The sequence below is a fragment of the Daphnia pulex genome, chromosome 8 (genome assembly GCF_021134715.1).
Source record: "Daphnia pulex isolate KAP4 chromosome 8, ASM2113471v1".
NCBI lineage: Eukaryota > Metazoa > Arthropoda > Branchiopoda > Diplostraca > Daphniidae > Daphnia > Daphnia pulex.
The window spans coordinates 13490591-13507432 of record NC_060024.1 but is presented as its reverse complement, the minus strand read 5'-3'; the positions used below and the strand labels follow the sequence as shown (position 1 = coordinate 13507432).

Below are 16842 nucleotides of genomic sequence, written 5' to 3'. Positions count from 1 at the left end.
AACTTTATTGATGATTGGATTGCTACGTAATGCTGACTTGAAAATTGTAAACAAACCAATTTTGAATGGAAGTGGCTATTGCTGTGGATAGATGGCTGTAGTAGCAAATGTTTGCAATAAATAGTTCTCCAGTATACTGGATTTATTGCATCGAGATTTAAATTTAATTAATTTTAAAATTATTTTTTTTGTGGTTACATTTTATATGTACATTATTCACTTTTTTTATTTGCCAGCGGCTAGGCTACGTTTGCTCTGCACATGACCACTGCATCCTGCGGCCGGCTGAGTTTCGTGGCATTTCGACATTTCGTAGATGTTGTTGTCTGCTAGGTCGATTCTGCTTTGAATTTGGTCGTCTTATTGTAGCTTTTGCAAAAGTTATTAAACGAGGTTGATAGTATTTTTATTTGAGCTCTAGTGTTGTTTGTGTCTCCATCAAACATCTCTGATTTGTAGAATCATCATGCGTGGAAATTTTCGTCGAAATTCTCGTATGTTACGGCGCGGTGGGGCCGGTCCGATATTGATGGGAGGAAGACCAATGCATCATATGTCCGGCTTTAAACCTCGTCCTCATATCCTTCGAATGCCGTTTGATATGTTTGTTTCTGAATCATTTTACCCACGACTCAAACCCCAACCTGATGATAAAGATCTCACTCAAGCTTTGTTGAAACGGCATGCTGAGCTTGTCCCTCCTGCCAACGAGCAGACTTCCATTCAGTGTCTTCTTCTCAAAGTACAGGGGATTCTTGAAGGACTTACTGTGGCCCCAGGATCCTTTGAAGCTTGCGTAAGTGCATATTTTTTATGACTTTTTGTGCCTGACAAGTAACCACCACTTATTGTGATTTTGAATTTAATTTCAGCAATTGGAAGAAGTGAGGATTGTTGGATCCTTTAAAAAGGGAACAATGGTCTGCGGTCACAATGTGGCTGATCTTGTCGTCATTTTGAAAACTCTTCCAACACATGAAGCTATTCGTTCCCTTGGGGCCAAAATCTTGGAGGAGGTGCAGAAGCAACAAGCACAAATAAGTATGTTGTTATTGGTGTACTAGTGTATTCAGTGTATTCCTTCTAAATAATTATGTTTACTTGGTTTCAGATCATGAACTTGAGATAACTGACCGAGGTTTTAACATTCTCAGCGTGACTCCGCCTGAAAATACAAAAGCGGTCGTTCGAGTTTTAATTACAACTATCGGCCGCAACTTTAGGCTCATCAGCTCATCAATGCATCTAGACATGAAATATCTCCAGTCACACTTAGCTGCCGTCCGACACAGGTAACATTTTTCTTTCAAATTCTTCTGTGGTTGTTTCGCTAAACATTTATTAATATTCAGCCGATGGTTCGAAGAAAATGTTAACCACACATCAGTTAAAGTCCTGATTCGCTTATTACGTGATATGAGGACACGCATAAAAGGACTTGAACCATTGAGCCCATGGATGATCGATCTTCTGGTAACTTTCAGTTTCTATTTATTGGTTTTCAGAGTTTACTAACTTGATATTTTTGTAATCACAGGCTCATTTTAGCGTACTCAACACCCCTAATCGACAAGCATTGTCCGTCAATCTAGCGTTCCGTCGTGTCATTCAACTTTTGTCAGCTGGATTCTTTCTCCCGGGCTCTTGTGGTAAGTAGACAAGGATAATAGTTTGCATTTTTCCAATGCGAGATTTCTTATTTCAATTTGTCTTTAGGAATACTTGATCCTTGTGAGGTGGGAGCCATTCGCGTTCACATGGTAATGACGATGGAACAGGAAGACTTACTTTGTCGTACCGCCCAGAATCTCCTACGGATCCTTTCTCATGGAGGCTACAACGCCATTCTCTGTCTTGATCAGAAAAATGGTATTTCAACTTTTAATTATATTCATTGACGCGTCAATCTTATTTTCCAAATTTTCCTTTAGTGGACCCTACTGCTGAATTGTCTGTATGGAACGGCATCGTCGTCACTCCTCAGGACAGTGTCTACGATTCAACACTATACGATAGGAAAACCGGCGAGGAACCCGAAGATGAGGAAGTTGAAGAAGTTGAAGCCCCTACAACAGAGAAAGAAGCCGATTCTGCCATCTAAAGATTTGATGTTTCCGTGTATTGACTTTCGGTGTGAACAACAATGACTAGTTCGGTTCAATTAATGACTAGAAAAAACAGATTTGTTATGAGTATTGAGAGTTAAATGCAGGGATTATCATCGCCCGTGAGATCAACGGAATCGCAATTGATTGTATCAGTGCTTTCAAGAACAGGGATTCGGAAAAGCTGCCCGGCTGGCATGCAGATGCACAACTTGTATTCAGCCACTTTTGTTGCGTTGTGATCTTCGAGTCTCCCAGTCACGGCCATGGCGTCTACATCCATTATTACGCCATCAGATCCGTCTAAAATAATGCTTCCATTGATACTGCGCAACAGAAGATCCTGGTCGGCTCTCATTACAACTTCTTTGCCCCGGATCCTCATTCCCTCTTTGCCTTTCACGCGAATGGCTTTCTCTGATCTGATAAGTAAGGAGCCTTCCAACTTGCTAGTAATCCTGTTGGCCGTGGCTTTCTTGATGTGTAAGTTCAAAACACCTTTAGGCAAACCGAAATTAGGAAAAGTTGTAGAAAATGCGCTAGTCTTTGGGGTTGTGCGCGGTTCGAACATCTCGAAACCCTCGACTTTCCGAAACTCGACTTTATCTTGACTGATGATGATCTCTGGTTCTTCATCACTCATAACCTACATGGGTATATTTAATAGTTGTTTTCTTATTCCATGTTTGTTTAAATTTCATTACCTTGAAGTTTAGATCATCTCCATCACTGGTAATTGTTACTGGGCTCTCTTTAAAGCCAGTAAACATTCCATCAGCTTTCATGAGTTTGTTCATCTCCAGATCACCAAAAAACTTGATGAGATTTGCAGTGGGGACAACTTCAATGTTCTCCATTGATTTTGTAACATGAAGAACACTGTAAAAATGACATTTCAGTAACTGGAGAAATTTTTAAAATTAAATGGTAATCTATACCTGAAAATAGTTATGGTGAGAAAAAAGTTCCCTAATGCAACAACACACAAAACAAACACCAGCGCCCAAAAAGTATATCCTGCGTCCAAAGATGTTAAAGGTAAAGTGAATCCTTTAAGTAAAAATGTTTTATTTAGTTCAACCTCTTGGCTGGTTCTTTGCCTTTTTAGTTTTTACATGATCTTCAGTAGCAGAATCTTCACAAAACTGTGGATTTGGTCTAAAAGGTGAAGAAATTATTTGCAATGTATTTTTTTTTTAATTTTCGTAAGTGTAGTACGCGTTATTAGCCAAAGAAGGGCGGCTGACGTTCCGTTTCACCAAAGCTTTTTCAGCCCTAGAGAGGGTAGAAACCTGTGAGGGCACTCCATTATTGCAATCCATAGCTTGAATAGGTTATCAAATACAGAAATCTAGCCAAAATTTTGACTTGGAACACAACCAAAGAGTCTAGAAATCAAAACAATCACATTTATTGACGTAGCAGACAAACATTTAGAGGCTGGGAAGCGGCGGCGCTGTCTTTTTAAAAAATTGTAATTTAATCTTTGCATTTCTGGCATTTGGTCGACAACGCTGTTGCAAAATTTTAGTCTGCTGACTCTGTTAGATGACGAAAATATTCGAACCAAAATAGAAGTTCCAATGTGTGAATTTCGTTGTTGGCGCCGAACCTCGTGCCGGCTCAAATGAGCAGCCTAATTTTAATCTGAAGAACTGATTCGCTATTTTATTTAAATTTTTATTGCCATGGCAAGCCGAGGCCGAGATAATAATGAAGTGTTCAAATCTAGCATTGAGAAAAACCTCTCTGCTCTCTGTGGTACATATACTTTGTTTAGAAATTTGCATATATTGGAAAAGTTTCAGTCTTCCATCCTAATGTTACAGATTGTGTGAAGGGTCTGAAAACCACTTTTGATGATACACAATTCCCAATTGATGATGACAACATCATGCTTCACCGACTTGGTGACAGATTGGAATTTTTGCTTCATATTGGACTGAGACGTATGCTATAATATTTATGGAATCATTTGAATGCATATTTATTTAGACTTTAATTTTTAGAAAGTTCTGGAGTATTTAGCCGATCAAAAAGCCCTTGGCATTACATCAATTCCTGCCTTAGCAAGTTAAAAAATAATCATGATGGAATACGTTTTGTCAGGGGATTGTCTGAGGTTTTTCCATTTCTAAATGTACAAGTATCAAGGAGATTTTTAAAAGCTTTATTTTCCTTTGTTAGCTAAAAACTCCCACAGGGAAACTCCGTTCTTTCCTGAGATTTTGCCTTGTGCACCAGTGCCTGGCAGACACTTTGCAACAATGCACACTTTGTGAAGATGTGACCAGTGAATATTACAGTGCAAATTCTCTATTTTCCAAACAAACTTGGAAGTCAAGTTTTATATCAGCTCTCTACGAACTCAATGACATTCAGTACGACCTCGCACCAACTGGTTACGATTTGGATGTCGGTTGGCCCACTTTTGCTCGGTAATCTAGATAACCATTTCCCCTTTGCTCTTATTTTTCTTCTCTTCCCGTCTGTGTCTTTGTTTCTATAAGTACATCCAGCGTCGTAATGAAGCTGAGGTCGCTGACTGTTGTTTTAAACACGCATGAGATTTGGAGGGGAGAGGGTGGGCCACTACTGGGTATCCGTCAGCGACTGTAATCTATTTATAGCCACATAGCTTAAAGGTCGGCTTGCCGTGTTGTTGAGCGTCCGCAAAGGGCCAGAGAGTGTGAATTTCTCAAGCCCAGCTAACCGTGTACGTTCTAACTGTCTGTGCAGCAAACAGTTTGGCAGTTTCAATTGGAGCAGACAGCAGCGATCCTCGTCGAGGTTATCTCTCAGTCTACTCTCCGAATCTCAGGTAAAATTTTAACCCAAGTAAACAAAGTTTTGGTGTTGAGTAGGTGCCTTGCATTCCCTCCAGAGATTACCATGTCCCAGTGGAGTCTTTAGGCCTTGTTTCAATGACCTTATTCCTTAAGGTCACACGTTTATGACCTCGATGTCAATATATCCTCCCCAAATTTTTACCTGCTGGCTCGAACCAGTTCCAATGCAAAGATCGAACTTTTCGAGTTTTTCATTCTTTTATCTCACATGTTTCTTTTGTTTTTGTCTATTTGCTCGTCTGCTGCAATGCAGAGTGTCAATAGCTTTCGTAGTGAGTTGACTTCTCCTCTTTCCACTGGGCCATTGAATTCGACCATGGCCAGCAGCGTTCAGTCCAACAGTCCATCGCCACCGCCACCGGATGCGCACGAAATGGATCGGCTCATTGCGACCATTCGGCAGATCACCGAAGATAAAGAAGAATTAAAAATACAATTGGATTCACTTTCCAGACAGCTGGGAGAGGTACATTTTTGAAGTTTTAAGCCATTTAACTTATACAACATTGTTTTTTTTTTGGCTGTTTAGGAACGGGAAAATGGGAAGAAGGATCGTGAGCAAATGGAGGAGGAGCGACGCCAGTACCAGGAGAAATCAGCAGAGATGGATCGTCGTTTGGAGCTGACCCAGAAACAGGTGAGCCCACAAACCCTTGAGAGTTTGCGACAAGCGGAAGCGCTGGGCAGGAAAATGTTGGCCGTTCGTGATGGAGAAGTTGAACTACTCAAGGCTCAACTGGTCTCGACCGAGGCTAAAGTGGACGCGTTAAAAGAGCGACAAGAATTGCAAAAGGTGGTAATAATGGGTGAGGTTCGTAAGATGGCCAATCAATTGGCCGCCACTGAATTTCAGCTCAAGAAATGGAAGGAACTGGCCATAAATTGGTCACAAATGGAACACGCTGACGACGTTAAACTAGAATCGATCAAGGAGTTGGACGGAGCTGAAGAGCTGGGCAAGAAGTTGAAGGAATTGTTCAGTTCCCAGCAAACGGCCATCAAGGAGTTGGAGTCCATCAAAGAAGCCAACATGTCGTTAGCTAGGGCCTTGGCGCAACACGGCCATCAACTGTCGACTGTAACCAACCAGCTGGATCAAACTTGGGTCTGGTTCTCCAAGCTGAAGACGCAGGCCAGTCAATTGCAGACGGACGAGTCGGTGATGCGCTACGACTTGAAGGAAAAGCGTAAACTCCTCAACAGTCTCAAAGAACAGTTGGAAGTGTCTAAACAGCAGTGGGAACGTATTCGCAATCAAAACGACGCCAATCAGGAAGAGTGGCAGTCCTTTCGGGACGAACTAGACTGTCGTAAAGTTGCCGGGGCCGCTTCGGTCGTACAAAACCAAGTAGAAGAAGAAGAAAAGGAAGACGCCGCCGCCGCTAAAGAAAGGGAACCACCAGCTTTCGTTCCGCCCATTGATTTGGTGTCGGACATTGTCCCCAATCTCCAAGTCGTTCACGACGATGATGAATTACCAGTTCCGGAATCATCGGCTTCGGCAGACGGCCGGCGTGAGGAGCGTTTGCAGCTGATGGAACAACAGTGTCGCTCTCTTTACGCCAAACTCGTCAATTCCACCAGCCGGAATGCGGCATTGGTCAGCCGACTGGCTAATCTCCACCAACACTATTCCATCAAAGAAGAGCAGCCGCCGTCATCGCCAACTGCTTCGACAGCGCCGGAAATGTCGGTCGAAACTGTGGCAGATCAAGTGAGCTCTGCATGGAGTGCTCTCGTTCTTGCATCATCTCCAATCTAACTCGATTGCCCAATCCATTTCTAATAATCGAATGACACTTTCTATGCCCTGATTTTCGTGTTGTGCAATATGTGGTATTAATTCGAAACTTGTTGAATTGCAGGGGAAAGATGCCGAGGAAGTGATTCAAGAGAAAGATCGCCAGTTGGCCGTCGTTCAAGAGGAACTGAAAGCCATCAAATTTGATCAGGCCACTCGTCAGCTGGAAAAGGAAAAGGAAAATCAGGTAAAGAGAATCTTGGAGCACGACAAGCGAAATTTAGTTCAAATCAACCGGATGGTTGTCGTTATTCATCCATGAAGCATTGGAATTTTCTTCTACAGGCCTACCAACAGCAGGAGGAGCAACTCAAACTGGCACTCAGTCAACTGGCCGAAAATGGCCAGTTGATTGGGTCGTTGCAACTTCAGTTGAGCACGTTGACGGGTCGCAATCAGGAGGAGCGTCAGTTATTGGACAATCAATTCCGTCAAATGCAATTATCGCTGATGACCAGGAACGAAGAGTGTGAAGGTTTAGTCAACGAAATTCGTTCCGTAATAATTCATTTCTTTTATTTTAATTACCCTTTCGGCAATTCTTGACACTTTTGTTTGGTAATTTCAGACGGTCGCCGAAATGGATCAATTAAGGACATTGTATTTAGAGTTACAGGAGAAATTTAAATGTTGCCAAGAAGCCGAATCACAGGCCAAGTCGGACAACCAAATCTTGCGGGAAGAATCTCTCATGCTGCGTGACAAAATAGTCCAGCTAATCAAGTAGGACTTTCTCAGAAATGAAATTTCTCTGGTAAAACTGAATAATTAATTTCTCCTTTCTTTTTCTTCTGGGAAAACTTAAAAGGGAAAAGGATTGTCTGTGGCAGCGCAGTGACCGACTTTTACACCTGCAACGGATTCAAGCGACAGATCAGTGGTTGGCCGATGGATCCATCCGCGATTGTCAAAGTTGTCAATCTCGTTTCACCATTTTCGTCCGTCGCCATCATTGCCGCCTCTGCGGTCGCATCTTTTGTCACTCGTGTTCCGACTATTGGCTCAAAATCGCTTCCAGCTCTCGTCCCACGCGCACCTGTCACGAATGTTTCGCCATTCATCGGCAATTCAGTCAACCGGGTGCAACCGGCCAGCTGAGCGAACTCCCCATGACCGACCCCTCGGATGGTAAAAATCTGACTACAGAACCGGTTGTCGTTCAATCACAACAACAACAATGCGAAGGTGGTTCATTGGCCGAGCCCTGCGCTGGATTCAGCGTCATTAGCGACGACGAGATTGTCCAGTCACTCAACGACTCGAGTCCATACAGTAGCCCACGAAATGGCCCCATCAAGTAACCTTGATTGGTCGTGTTATTTTGGCTTGATTAGTATTTTCACGTTCCTTGTTTGTTGTTTTTTTTATATCTTTCTCTTCTTATTCTAAAGTGAAAACATCCGCACGGCTGCCGTCCGCAGCTTCAGTTCATTGGTCCACGATGAATCCAACGAAACGAATCCGTCAGAAGCCTTTGTCAGCGCCGGAATGATTTACAGGATTCCCTTCCAGGTTGAACGACCCGGTTGCGTCTTTCACTGGAAATTCAAAACCGATCCCAGGGTGAATATTTGAAAATCTTGTTTGAATGGTGAAAATCAGTTGGACTTATGAATTTTGTATTATTTTTTAGAGCATCGCCTTCGCCGTTGTAGGAGCTGAAGATGAGAGCGAAAATGACGAATCCCTGACTCGCATCATCGTCGAGACGGCCCTACACAAGTCGGAAGAAGATTTCGTCCAAGGACAGGCCGAGCTGCCTCTATCCGGTCGCTACTACGTCTATTTCGACAACAGCTATTCGCGTTTCAATACCAACAAAATCACCTTCCATCTGAGTCTGACAGCTCCCAGCTTCCCCATTTGATGGATGGCAACTTCTTCCCTGTCCTTATTAATTTTTTTTTTAAATCTCAAAAGAGTGCTCGGATCCTCTCTAATTTATAATTTTATAATAGTGGTCGCTCCTTGTGAAGGCGCTAATCAAGCTGTTTCTCAAAATAGACACGTTTTTAAAAGAAATGGACAAAGCAGAGAGAAAATGTTGAAATATCGATTGTTTATGAAAGGGAAAAAAATACGAAATTTCACAATTGGTTATACATCACTGTACAAAAGGGGGGTTGGAGAAAAGTGATTGGTCAAATTATGTAGTAATGACTTAATTTCTGAATTTTTTTCATTTAAAATTATCTTATGATTTTCTTTTCTTTTAGAAGAAGACGTTGAACTCGTCTTCCCAACTGAGTTTCTTGACCCGTCTGGGTAATGAGGCGTCGGTCGGCCAAACGGTCGATTGACTGCTACTCAGAAAAGTTCGATGGTGTTGGTGGTGCTGCTGCTGCTGAGACATTGGTGACTCTTCGTTGTTGTTGCCGCTGCCGCCGGAAGAGATCTTGTGAGGACTCGTGCTGGCCGTCTGCTGCCTCGGCGGCGGAGTGGGTGGCGGCATGGGCGGAGGAGGCGGCGAGTTCTGGACGGGCGCAAGAGTCGGACTCTGAATGGGCACCACGCGGCGACAAGACGGGCGGGCCAGCGGGTTGATGGGAATGCGGCGTAGAGTCGCCGTGATTGGCGTCGAAGTGTCGCCACTGTAAAGTCCACTGACACTGACTTTCGGTTGCGGCTGGACGACGGTTAAAGGACTCGGCTGAGTCTTCTTCCGTTTGCTGTCGAAACCAAAAAAATAAGCAAATTGATCATTGTGGGCCTTGTGGTTATTGCGTCACAGCAGCATTACGTACTATTGACATAGGTAGACGGCCAAGCCGGAAATGATGAGAGACAAGATTCCCAGTAATATTCCCAGGATGATTAGCAAGAGTCCACTGCCGTCCGCAGTCGACAAGGTGATTCCGCTTCCGTTCATCATCAAGAAATCCACAGGTAAGTTGATCTTGAGCGGAACGGAGGCCTGTCGCGGAGGGATTCCGGAATCCCTGGCCACCACCATCAGATGGATGACGGTGGAATTGAGAGAGGATGGATCGGAGAAGACGACGTCGCCATTGTCGTGGACGTTGAAGGCCCTGGATTCCGGACCTTTCAACTGCAGAGTCACACGATCAGCTGCGTCACCATCATCGACTTGAACGCGACCGATGACGGAGCCGACCGGCAAGGCCGATTCTTTGACGATGAATTCGTACTCGGCCAATTCGAAACGAGGATCCCAGTCGTTGACATCTAGGACGGTGACCTCCACCGTGGCCGTATCGTTCTGCCCGTTGGATTAATTGGGATTCCATCATCAGCTCAACACTTAAAAAGAAAGGCAAGTATACTGTAAGTAGTCGGGAGAACCTTACCGTTAGTCCATCCGTGACCCAAACGACGAATTGATGAGTCATTTGCGTCTCGTAATCCAAGTTGCGTTCCAACTTGATTTCGCCCGTCTTATCGACGCTGAACGCTTGTTCCGTCCCATTATGACTTTCCATTACGAAGCGAATGCTCTGTTGTTGGGTTGTTGTGTGTTGTTGTTGTCGGGAAATGCCCGCAAGGCAAACATGGGCATTTTGAGGAGAAAAACGTTTAGGTAAGAAAAGCCTTTCTGTATAAATGTTTAATTGCTGTGGCAGGTTTTTGTGCGTAGGCGCCTACCAGAAGAAGAAGAAGAGACTGACCTGATCGATGGGTTTGTTGATGGCCATAGCCAAAATGGTGGTGTCGACTGGAACGTTCTCCAGGACTTGAACCGAGTAGCGTCGTTGGAGGTATTGCAATTGAGGTGAAAACGACCAACTCCGGCTAACGGTTAGAGTGGTTAAAGCGTAACGGTCGAGGTTATCAACTTGGTGAGCCTTTATAATCCGTTGAAACAAATTTCAATAATGCATTTTGAATTGAATATTTGAATTAGGCAATTGTAGGTAGGGAATTAGACAATTTACCTTGACGACGAGAATGACGGGCTGGACTAGTTCATTATCCTCCAAACTCCGATTTAGAGAAACGGAACCGTTTAATGGGTCAAGAAAAAAGTCCTGGTACTCGGCTCCTCCTTTATTTTAAAAAGAAAACTTGATTTAAAAAAAAACATTCTTTTGTGGGTTTTTAGTTTATTGGAATTCGGAGAGAGAAAGAAGAAAAAAGAGGAAAAAAACCCAAACGAGCAATTTAGAATGTTGTTGTTACCTGCGTTCCAGGCATAACGAATAGATGCATTGATTCCGGCGTCCTGATCAACGGCCCGCATCGGTTCCGGTCGGATTTCCAGTCCCGTTCCCTGGAGAAACAAGAAACAAAAATCGAGAGTGAGACTTCTTCATTGTCTGGTGAGAAAAATAATATTTTATATCTATATGTTTATTACTGTAGAAAGTAGGCTTTCTCCCACATAGTCGTAAATGTTATTACTTAGTACATTATAAGAGGGGAGTTGTAAATATTTTTTTACCTTTCGGGCCGGCTGGGGTAAATGAGCCCAGTAACGTGACTGGCCAAACAGTGGGTTCTGGTCGTCTGAATCGTTGACTTCGATGCTGACGACAGCGTCCGTGTACAAAGGAGGTTGTCCCTGGTCCTGTATTTAACAAATTTCCCACCGTAATGTATGCAAATTAAGTCGAGAGAAATGTGAAAGGTGTCTTGAATTTTAAAAATGGCAGACATTTCCGTAACAGGAAAAAAGGAGGAAAAGTAAAAACCTGCGCTCTGATTGCGATTTTGAAATGTTTCAGCGTCTCGTAATCGACAGCTTTCTTTAATACCAGGGTGCCCTCCAAGCTGCTAGTGAGCGCCAGCACGTCCTATTAATTAAATTGCCATTTTGTTACATTACGCGACAACAAACTTTTTCCACGACAATTAAACAAAAAAAAAATAAAGACCGAAAAAATTTTCATACCGAATAGGGACCCGGAAGAATAGAGTATTGTACAGTAGAATAAGGTCCAGGCTGATCGGCATCCAGCGCTTGAATTCCTTGTAAAACGACCGAACCAACCATCGTCGACTTTGAAACAATTGAAATTCGTTTAGAAATTCGAGTTGAAGGCAAATTATTAGGGCACTAAAAAAAAGAAAAGAAAAATACTTCGGAAATGTTGATGAAATAGGTCGAATTGCGGAAGATGGGCGAATTATCGTTTGCATCCGTCACCCGGATGTTGACTGGAATCGTTAAACTCTTTTTTCGGGTTTTTTCGCGTTTCACGTAGGAGCAATTTGTGTCGAAAGGGAGAAGAAGTAGAAAACAAAATGTTTTGTTATAGGAATGAGAGTAGTAATAATATAAGAAAAAAGAGAAAATTGATTACTGGTTCGGCGTTGGGACCACGTCGCTCGCAGGTAATTCGTGTCATCACCTGGGCAGGGCCGGTCAGACCCTGTATAATACGTAATCAGACAAGAAAAGAAGTGAGCGTGTGTGTGTGTAGGAAGAAAAACGGCAGCATTGAAAATGTTGACGTCTGTCAGAGTGGAGGAAGAATGGAGGGAAATGTGGGTTAATTACTGTACCTCTTTGTCCAGGGCTTTAATGAGCGTGAGATTCTTAGTGTGCGTGTCAATGGAGACGACCGTTTCGTTGCTGGCCTCCAGGCGCATAGTGATATCGCCATCGGCACTCGGATCGCCCGCAATCCGTAAAACACCTGTGTTATTTTCACGTTATGCGTGTGTGTGTGTGTGCGCATATTTTGTTTGTTTATTTGTTTTTTCGCCAGCGGGTAACATGTTGTTGCATTAAAAAAAAGAAGAAAGAAAAATAACAGTTTCTTTCAACAATGTCTGGAATGATGAGCAGGGGGGGAAATACGGAAGAATTTAAATGATGTTATGTCCATACCGATAACGGAACCGACTGTGGCATTTTCACTGACGAAAAAGGTCTCGGCCGATCCTCCACCAATCAGGAAGCATCGATTATCTGAAGGTGAGCCAAACAAACAACAGTACCACGAATTATTGATTGGCCCGACAAGGCCGAACAACAATTTCAGCTAATTCAATTTTACCTTGAGCCCCTGCTGAGAGTGTCGTCGACAATAACAGAAGAAAGGTGAAGGATCTGATCCATGGCAAATAGTAGGAGCTCGACGTTTTCATTGTGTCATTCCGGTAGATGGCTCATCCGGTCTGGCCAACTTTCCCCCCGAACAACAACAACAACAACACGCCAGAACAATTAAGTCGCCTAAACCACCCGACGAAGAAAAAAAGAAAAAGACTAGAATTATAACGGCGTGTGCTGATGTTTGGCGTGAATATCGATTTAACATGTTGCGCTGTCCAACCCAGAAAAGAAGAAGAATTATTAGGCAACAACATCCTGTATATACGCGCGCGCTTCCTTCCTCCAGACAATTTCAACATTTGTTAGTGTGGTCAAAAAGAAGAAGAAAAAAAAGGGGGTTTCTTGGTTGGTCGATGACGGTATTGGTCGCAGCGGGGAAACGGTACCTGATGATCCAAAGCAGGAAATGGGCCGGTAAATCGCTCACAACTTAATTTTATTTTTATTTCCTTTTTTTTTCGACTCATAGAACCGGCCTTGCACTTGGAATGTTTCTATAGAATGGTTGTTTTTTCTCCTTAGTCTAGTATCAAGCCGAATGTCAAGACCGTTACGAGTTCTATATGCAGAAGGGCCGCCTATATCAGACTGAGCTGTATAAAACCGCACAAACAGTCCATTGTTTGGGGTGGAGTTGTCGACCGCAGTCGTTCGTTATTTCGTGATCGAGCATCTTTTTTCTTCGTCAGATAGTTGACGATATAGTAGAAGACAGACACTGACCTCTAAATGCAATCAACGGCGACCTGCAGCCCCTAATCCCGCGTTCTTCTTCTCCTTTTCTTTAATCTGTTTCAAGTCTTAACAAAAAAAGAAGAGGAAATGATGATGACAGTTTTTCGTTCGTTCGTTCGCTTACAGACATGCGGACGACGTGCCCTGGAAATTCGATCCGGCGTAGTGCTCCTGCTTTTGGCGCTGACAAATTGAATAAGAAGAAAAAAACCACTATAGACGTTGGCTATAGCTTATAGTGCTTTATGGGGCCGAAATTGTGAATAGAACACAGTTGTTACTTGAAAAGGAGAAGTCAATAGGTTTCTTCTTCATGTTTGCTTCGGCGTGCATAACGAGGGGAAATAGACCGCGGCGCGGCTTCAAGGAAAGAAAAACCCGCCAACATTTTTTTCCAATCTTTTTTTTTTTTCATTTGTTTGCCGAGTTTGGAATAGATTCAATGAGATGTGACGACCTCCCGTTATAGCGAACTATTAACTTCCTCGTTCTCTCACCCTTCTATTTACCAAGGAAGCAAAAAAAAAAAACTGAAACGAAATTTGAAATGCAAACATGTAGTCTAGTAGTTTTCTCTGTTTTTTTTTTTTCCTTACCAGCTTTTTCTTTATGACGTCTTCAGGCTAAACATTGCTCACCAAAAAAAAAGTCGGCCCGGCCTCAATTTCCCATTCGTTACCGCACGCCTTCGCCGCCACACACATCTCTCAACCAACGCAATATTTCAAAACAATTATTCTCTCCATTGTCCTAGTAGTAATGGCAGTAGCAACACGCGTATCTGGGCAACCCAATTCCTCAAATCCCATTTCTTATTTTCTTTTTCGAATGAGTGAAAACACATTAATGAAAGTAGGAGAAAAGAAAAAAAAAGATTTGCCGAAACCCGGGATCGAACCAGGGACCTTTAGATCTTCAGTCTAACGCTCTCCCAACTGAGCTATTTCGGCTTCACCACCTGCCGCTTGACGTGAGAAGTAAATCTCTTTTTCCAAAGTGTCGGCGATTTTTATAAAACGTTAATGGACCATTAAAACACGAAAACCAGTCAACGACACTATGAAACGGTCGTTGAGCATCCGGTCTTTGTCACACTGAGATATTTGCAGTCATTTGTGTTGCTAATTGTGTGAACACGCCCGACAACATCGACCGTATCCTGTTCAATGAATAATGAATCGCTAATGTCCAACTGTTTAGAACCAGAAGCGGATGCCCATTGTCGGCCACTTAAGGAAACGGCGTCGAGATTTCGGGGAAACAGAAATTTGTGAATAATTCCCCTCCGGCCCCCGAAGAAAAAATAAAAATCCTGCAGCTATAAGTTTTCTCTGCTACGTGTGTAGTAGAAATTTGATGGGTCGACGACGACGCTATAAGTTCGGCGTGACCAATCAGCATAACGTGAAGAGAGAAAACTTCTCTCTCACTCCCGAGAAAATCGACATTTTTTTCCCTTCGAAAAAATAAGGGCGGGGGGTCTACACAACTACACACAGAACCAAAAAAAACAACAAAGTGTTCGAACCAAGAGAGAAAAAAAGGGGGCCGGGAGGCAGAAGAAGTAAACGGAAACCGGAAACTGTCTGGTGCGAGGCTCGCAGGTGAAAACTGTTGAAGGGGGCAACATTATAGCCGTCGGAGAGGTGCATGCACGAGAGGGGGGTGCAATGGGGGAACACAAAAAAGCGACTGTATAAGTAGAGAGTGTGTGAATGCCAAGTGAGTCGATATACACACACACTGCAGGGAGGGTGCCCTAAAAGACAAAAAAGAAACACACTAGGAGAGGGGAAGTCAGTTTTATAATACAACCACAATAAATGGCCGATTGTAGAACAACTGCTGTGCGACTCGGCGTCGCCGACGAAATTGTCATGTGAATCTATCGCTCTGTGTGGACTCTATAAAACGATGAGAAAATCCTTTTTGGTTTTTTTGTTCGGATTTTCTTATGAATTTTTATGTACGTCGTGTAATTAACTAGTAGGAATTTGGTGCTCTTTTTTTTTACCTTTGGAGCTAATAGTCTTTTCGCCCGGAAGTTCGATTGGTATAATTCCTCTGCCAAATTGTTTTGAATCCACCGTCGAAAGCGTTGGCAGAAAGAAAAAGGACACGCTAAATCGTGTGCACCACTGAGCACTCACTTTTGAGTCACGAAAGAGCAAGGTTTGTTCGCTTAATACCTGACACGACTATCGCTCACTGCTTACTAATTTGAAACATGCGCTACACACCAGAAGCCTTTACTCGCCCCCGTCTCTCTCTTTCTTCGGTAGGCGTGTCTACGTGGGCGGAGACTCTTTTCGTTGGCAACTGTGGAAATTGTTGAAAACATTATTTCGTCATTTTATTATATTCTAGTTGACGATTTATTACTTATTAATCGTTTAATTTAAATTAGTTTTTTGTATTATCAAGTTTATTTCAAGTAAATTCCTTTTTTCTAAAAATAAATTTCGATTCCAATTGGCAACAGAGCGCTTTTTGACACGTAGAACTGCTATTCGATTTCATTGGCCTGGCCGTTCAGCGTTGCACACCGACAGGGCTGTTCTTTTCGCGTTGGACCGAGCTATCCAGCTGTCGTCTTTTCCATTGTTTATCTCAAATCGTAACTTGTTAATTCCCAAAATGGTTGCTTCTCAACGAATGAAGGTGGCTAATGAAAAGGCTAGCAAGTACGTCACAATGAGAGGAAACGTCCCCAAATCAAGCGTAAGTCAAATTTGTTGTTTTCCTTTTGCATCGTCGTGTACACAAGTCACTTGATTGTAATTGCGTTTCGAATGGAGGTGCATTGACCTCAATATCTTCATGGCTTGCACTGTCTTGTTGATTGACAGCACTATAGTCAATTTGTTTGGCCCATTTTTTTTTCATGTCAACGTTTTCAGTGACAATATTTTGACAGTATTTTTTCTTTTTTCATTTAGAAATCCAATGAAGATTCTTCTCCTGTCGGTCCCTGGCTTTTGGGTCTGTTTGTCTTTGTCGTCTGTGGATCAGGTAAATATTTTCTTTCAGAAAAGGATTTGTGGTTGAACCAGGTATTAATCTCATTTATTTCGTTCCTCATCAGCTGTTTTCCAGATCATTCAAAGCATCCGTATGGCATAGGAAGAAACTGAGCCCAAGACTGCACAAAAGAAATCTGGGGTGAGAAAAAAAAACAAGAACTGATCCAAACAAAAAAAAAAAATGAAATTTCTGTGTGTAAATGAACATTATAAATTTTTCATTCCACACTTGTTGAAAACATTTTCCTCATATTGCAACAACAGCTGAGGAATGGATGAGAATTGCAAAATATATTTTATGGACAGACAT

General features: G+C 42.8%; 5 protein-coding genes and 1 non-coding gene across 8 annotated transcripts; 3 read left to right on the top strand and 3 right to left on the bottom strand.

Annotated features, from left to right (window-relative positions):
* The first annotated feature begins 241 nt into the window (after positions 1-241).
* LOC124200983 (interleukin enhancer-binding factor 2 homolog) lies at positions 242-2161 on the top strand. 2 transcript variants are annotated; one of them, XM_046597404.1, is made up of 8 exons: positions 242-393; positions 460-796; positions 873-1041; positions 1112-1292; positions 1353-1473; positions 1538-1649; positions 1717-1869; positions 1932-2161. In XM_046597404.1, exons 2-8 carry the CDS (start codon positions 467-469, stop codon positions 2099-2101), a joined length of 1236 nt encoding a protein of 411 aa, XP_046453360.1. In that variant the 5' UTR covers positions 242-393; positions 460-466; the 3' UTR covers positions 2102-2161. The 2 variants fall into 2 exon arrangements, with proteins under 2 accessions (XP_046453360.1, XP_046453359.1); XM_046597403.1 differs by having other exon boundaries at positions 292-380.
* Positions 2099-3567, bottom strand: LOC124200986 (beta-sarcoglycan-like). Its single transcript, XM_046597406.1, has 5 exons — positions 3324-3567; positions 3187-3263; positions 3044-3122; positions 2810-2984; positions 2099-2751 (listed from the first exon to the last, which is right to left on the bottom strand). Exons 1-5 carry the CDS (start codon positions 3425-3427, stop codon positions 2203-2205), a joined length of 984 nt encoding a protein of 327 aa, XP_046453362.1. The 5' UTR covers positions 3428-3567; the 3' UTR covers positions 2099-2202.
* Positions 3568-3631: 64 nt separating this feature from the next.
* On the top strand, positions 3632-8777 carry LOC124200979 (FYVE and coiled-coil domain-containing protein 1-like). 2 transcript variants are annotated; one of them, XM_046597395.1, is made up of 13 exons: positions 3632-3866; positions 3935-4054; positions 4115-4227; positions 4293-4543; positions 4845-4926; positions 5208-5420; positions 5484-6668; positions 6820-6942; positions 7020-7253; positions 7324-7478; positions 7564-8052; positions 8147-8318; positions 8389-8777. In XM_046597395.1, exons 1-13 carry the CDS (start codon positions 3794-3796, stop codon positions 8620-8622), a joined length of 3444 nt encoding a protein of 1147 aa, XP_046453351.1. In that variant the 5' UTR covers positions 3632-3793; the 3' UTR covers positions 8623-8777. The 2 variants fall into 2 exon arrangements, with proteins under 2 accessions (XP_046453351.1, XP_046453352.1); XM_046597396.1 differs by having other exon boundaries at positions 3633-3866; positions 7041-7253.
* A 22-nt stretch (positions 8778-8799) lies between these two features.
* On the bottom strand, positions 8800-15824 carry LOC124200981 (protocadherin-like wing polarity protein stan). Its single transcript, XM_046597399.1, has 15 exons — positions 15524-15824; positions 12716-12894; positions 12547-12627; positions 12219-12352; positions 12017-12085; positions 11794-11886; positions 11605-11712; positions 11405-11506; positions 11155-11280; positions 10893-10983; positions 10649-10758; positions 10382-10558; positions 10064-10210; positions 9500-9975; positions 8800-9424 (listed from the first exon to the last, which is right to left on the bottom strand). Exons 2-15 carry the CDS (start codon positions 12804-12806, stop codon positions 8968-8970), a joined length of 2262 nt encoding a protein of 753 aa, XP_046453355.1. The 5' UTR covers positions 12807-12894; positions 15524-15824; the 3' UTR covers positions 8800-8967.
* Positions 14387-14459, bottom strand: Trnaf-gaa. Its single transcript has one exon. It is a non-coding gene; the product is annotated as a tRNA-Phe (tRNA).
* Positions 15825-16026: 202 nt separating the features above from the next.
* Positions 16027-16841, top strand: LOC124200989 (stress-associated endoplasmic reticulum protein 2-like). Its single transcript, XM_046597412.1, has 3 exons — positions 16027-16230; positions 16449-16521; positions 16595-16841. The coding sequence occupies exons 1-3, from the start codon at positions 16147-16149 to the stop codon at positions 16630-16632; spliced, it is 195 nt and encodes a 64-aa protein (XP_046453368.1). The 5' UTR covers positions 16027-16146; the 3' UTR covers positions 16633-16841.
* The last annotated feature ends 1 nt before the right edge of the window (position 16842 follows it).

Excerpts from the sequence above, each read along its gene's own strand:
- LOC124200983 (XM_046597404.1), top strand. The coding sequence starts at position 467 with ATGCGTGGAAATTTTCGTCGAAATTCTCGTATGTTACGGCGCGGTGGG. Across the intron at positions 1,042-1,111 it reads GAAGCAACAAGCACAAATAA|ATCATGAACTTGAGATAACT; the intron begins GTATGTTGTTAT and ends ACTTGGTTTCAG. Across the intron at positions 1,650-1,716 it reads CTTTCTCCCGGGCTCTTGTG|GAATACTTGATCCTTGTGAG; the intron begins GTAAGTAGACAA and ends ATTTGTCTTTAG.
- LOC124200986 (XM_046597406.1), bottom strand. The coding sequence starts at position 3,427 with ATGGATTGCAATAATGGAGTGCCCTCACAGGTTTCTACCCTCTCTAGG. Across the intron at positions 3,264-3,323 it reads CCTTCTTTGGCTAATAACGC|ACCAAATCCACAGTTTTGTG; the intron begins GTACTACACTTA and ends TTCACCTTTTAG. Across the intron at positions 2,752-2,809 it reads GAGATGATCTAAACTTCAAG|GTTATGAGTGATGAAGAACC; the intron begins GTAATGAAATTT and ends ATACCCATGTAG.
- LOC124200979 (XM_046597395.1), top strand. The coding sequence starts at position 3,794 with ATGGCAAGCCGAGGCCGAGATAATAATGAAGTGTTCAAATCTAGCATT. Across the intron at positions 4,544-4,844 it reads GGTTGGCCCACTTTTGCTCG|CAAACAGTTTGGCAGTTTCA; the intron begins GTAATCTAGATA and ends CTGTCTGTGCAG. Across the intron at positions 6,943-7,019 it reads AAAAGGAAAAGGAAAATCAG|CATTGGAATTTTCTTCTACA; the intron begins GTAAAGAGAATC and ends TCATCCATGAAG.
- LOC124200981 (XM_046597399.1), bottom strand. The coding sequence starts at position 12,806 with ATGAAAACGTCGAGCTCCTACTATTTGCCATGGATCAGATCCTTCACC. Across the intron at positions 10,559-10,648 it reads CCGTCATTCTCGTCGTCAAG|GCTCACCAAGTTGATAACCT; the intron begins GTAAATTGTCTA and ends CGGATTATAAAG. Across the intron at positions 9,976-10,063 it reads GGGTCACGGATGGACTAACG|AACGATACGGCCACGGTGGA; the intron begins GTAAGGTTCTCC and ends TCCAACGGGCAG.
- LOC124200989 (XM_046597412.1), top strand. The coding sequence starts at position 16,147 with ATGGTTGCTTCTCAACGAATGAAGGTGGCTAATGAAAAGGCTAGCAAG. Across the intron at positions 16,231-16,448 it reads GAAACGTCCCCAAATCAAGC|AAATCCAATGAAGATTCTTC; the intron begins GTAAGTCAAATT and ends TTTTTCATTTAG. Across the intron at positions 16,522-16,594 it reads CTTTGTCGTCTGTGGATCAG|CTGTTTTCCAGATCATTCAA; the intron begins GTAAATATTTTC and ends GTTCCTCATCAG.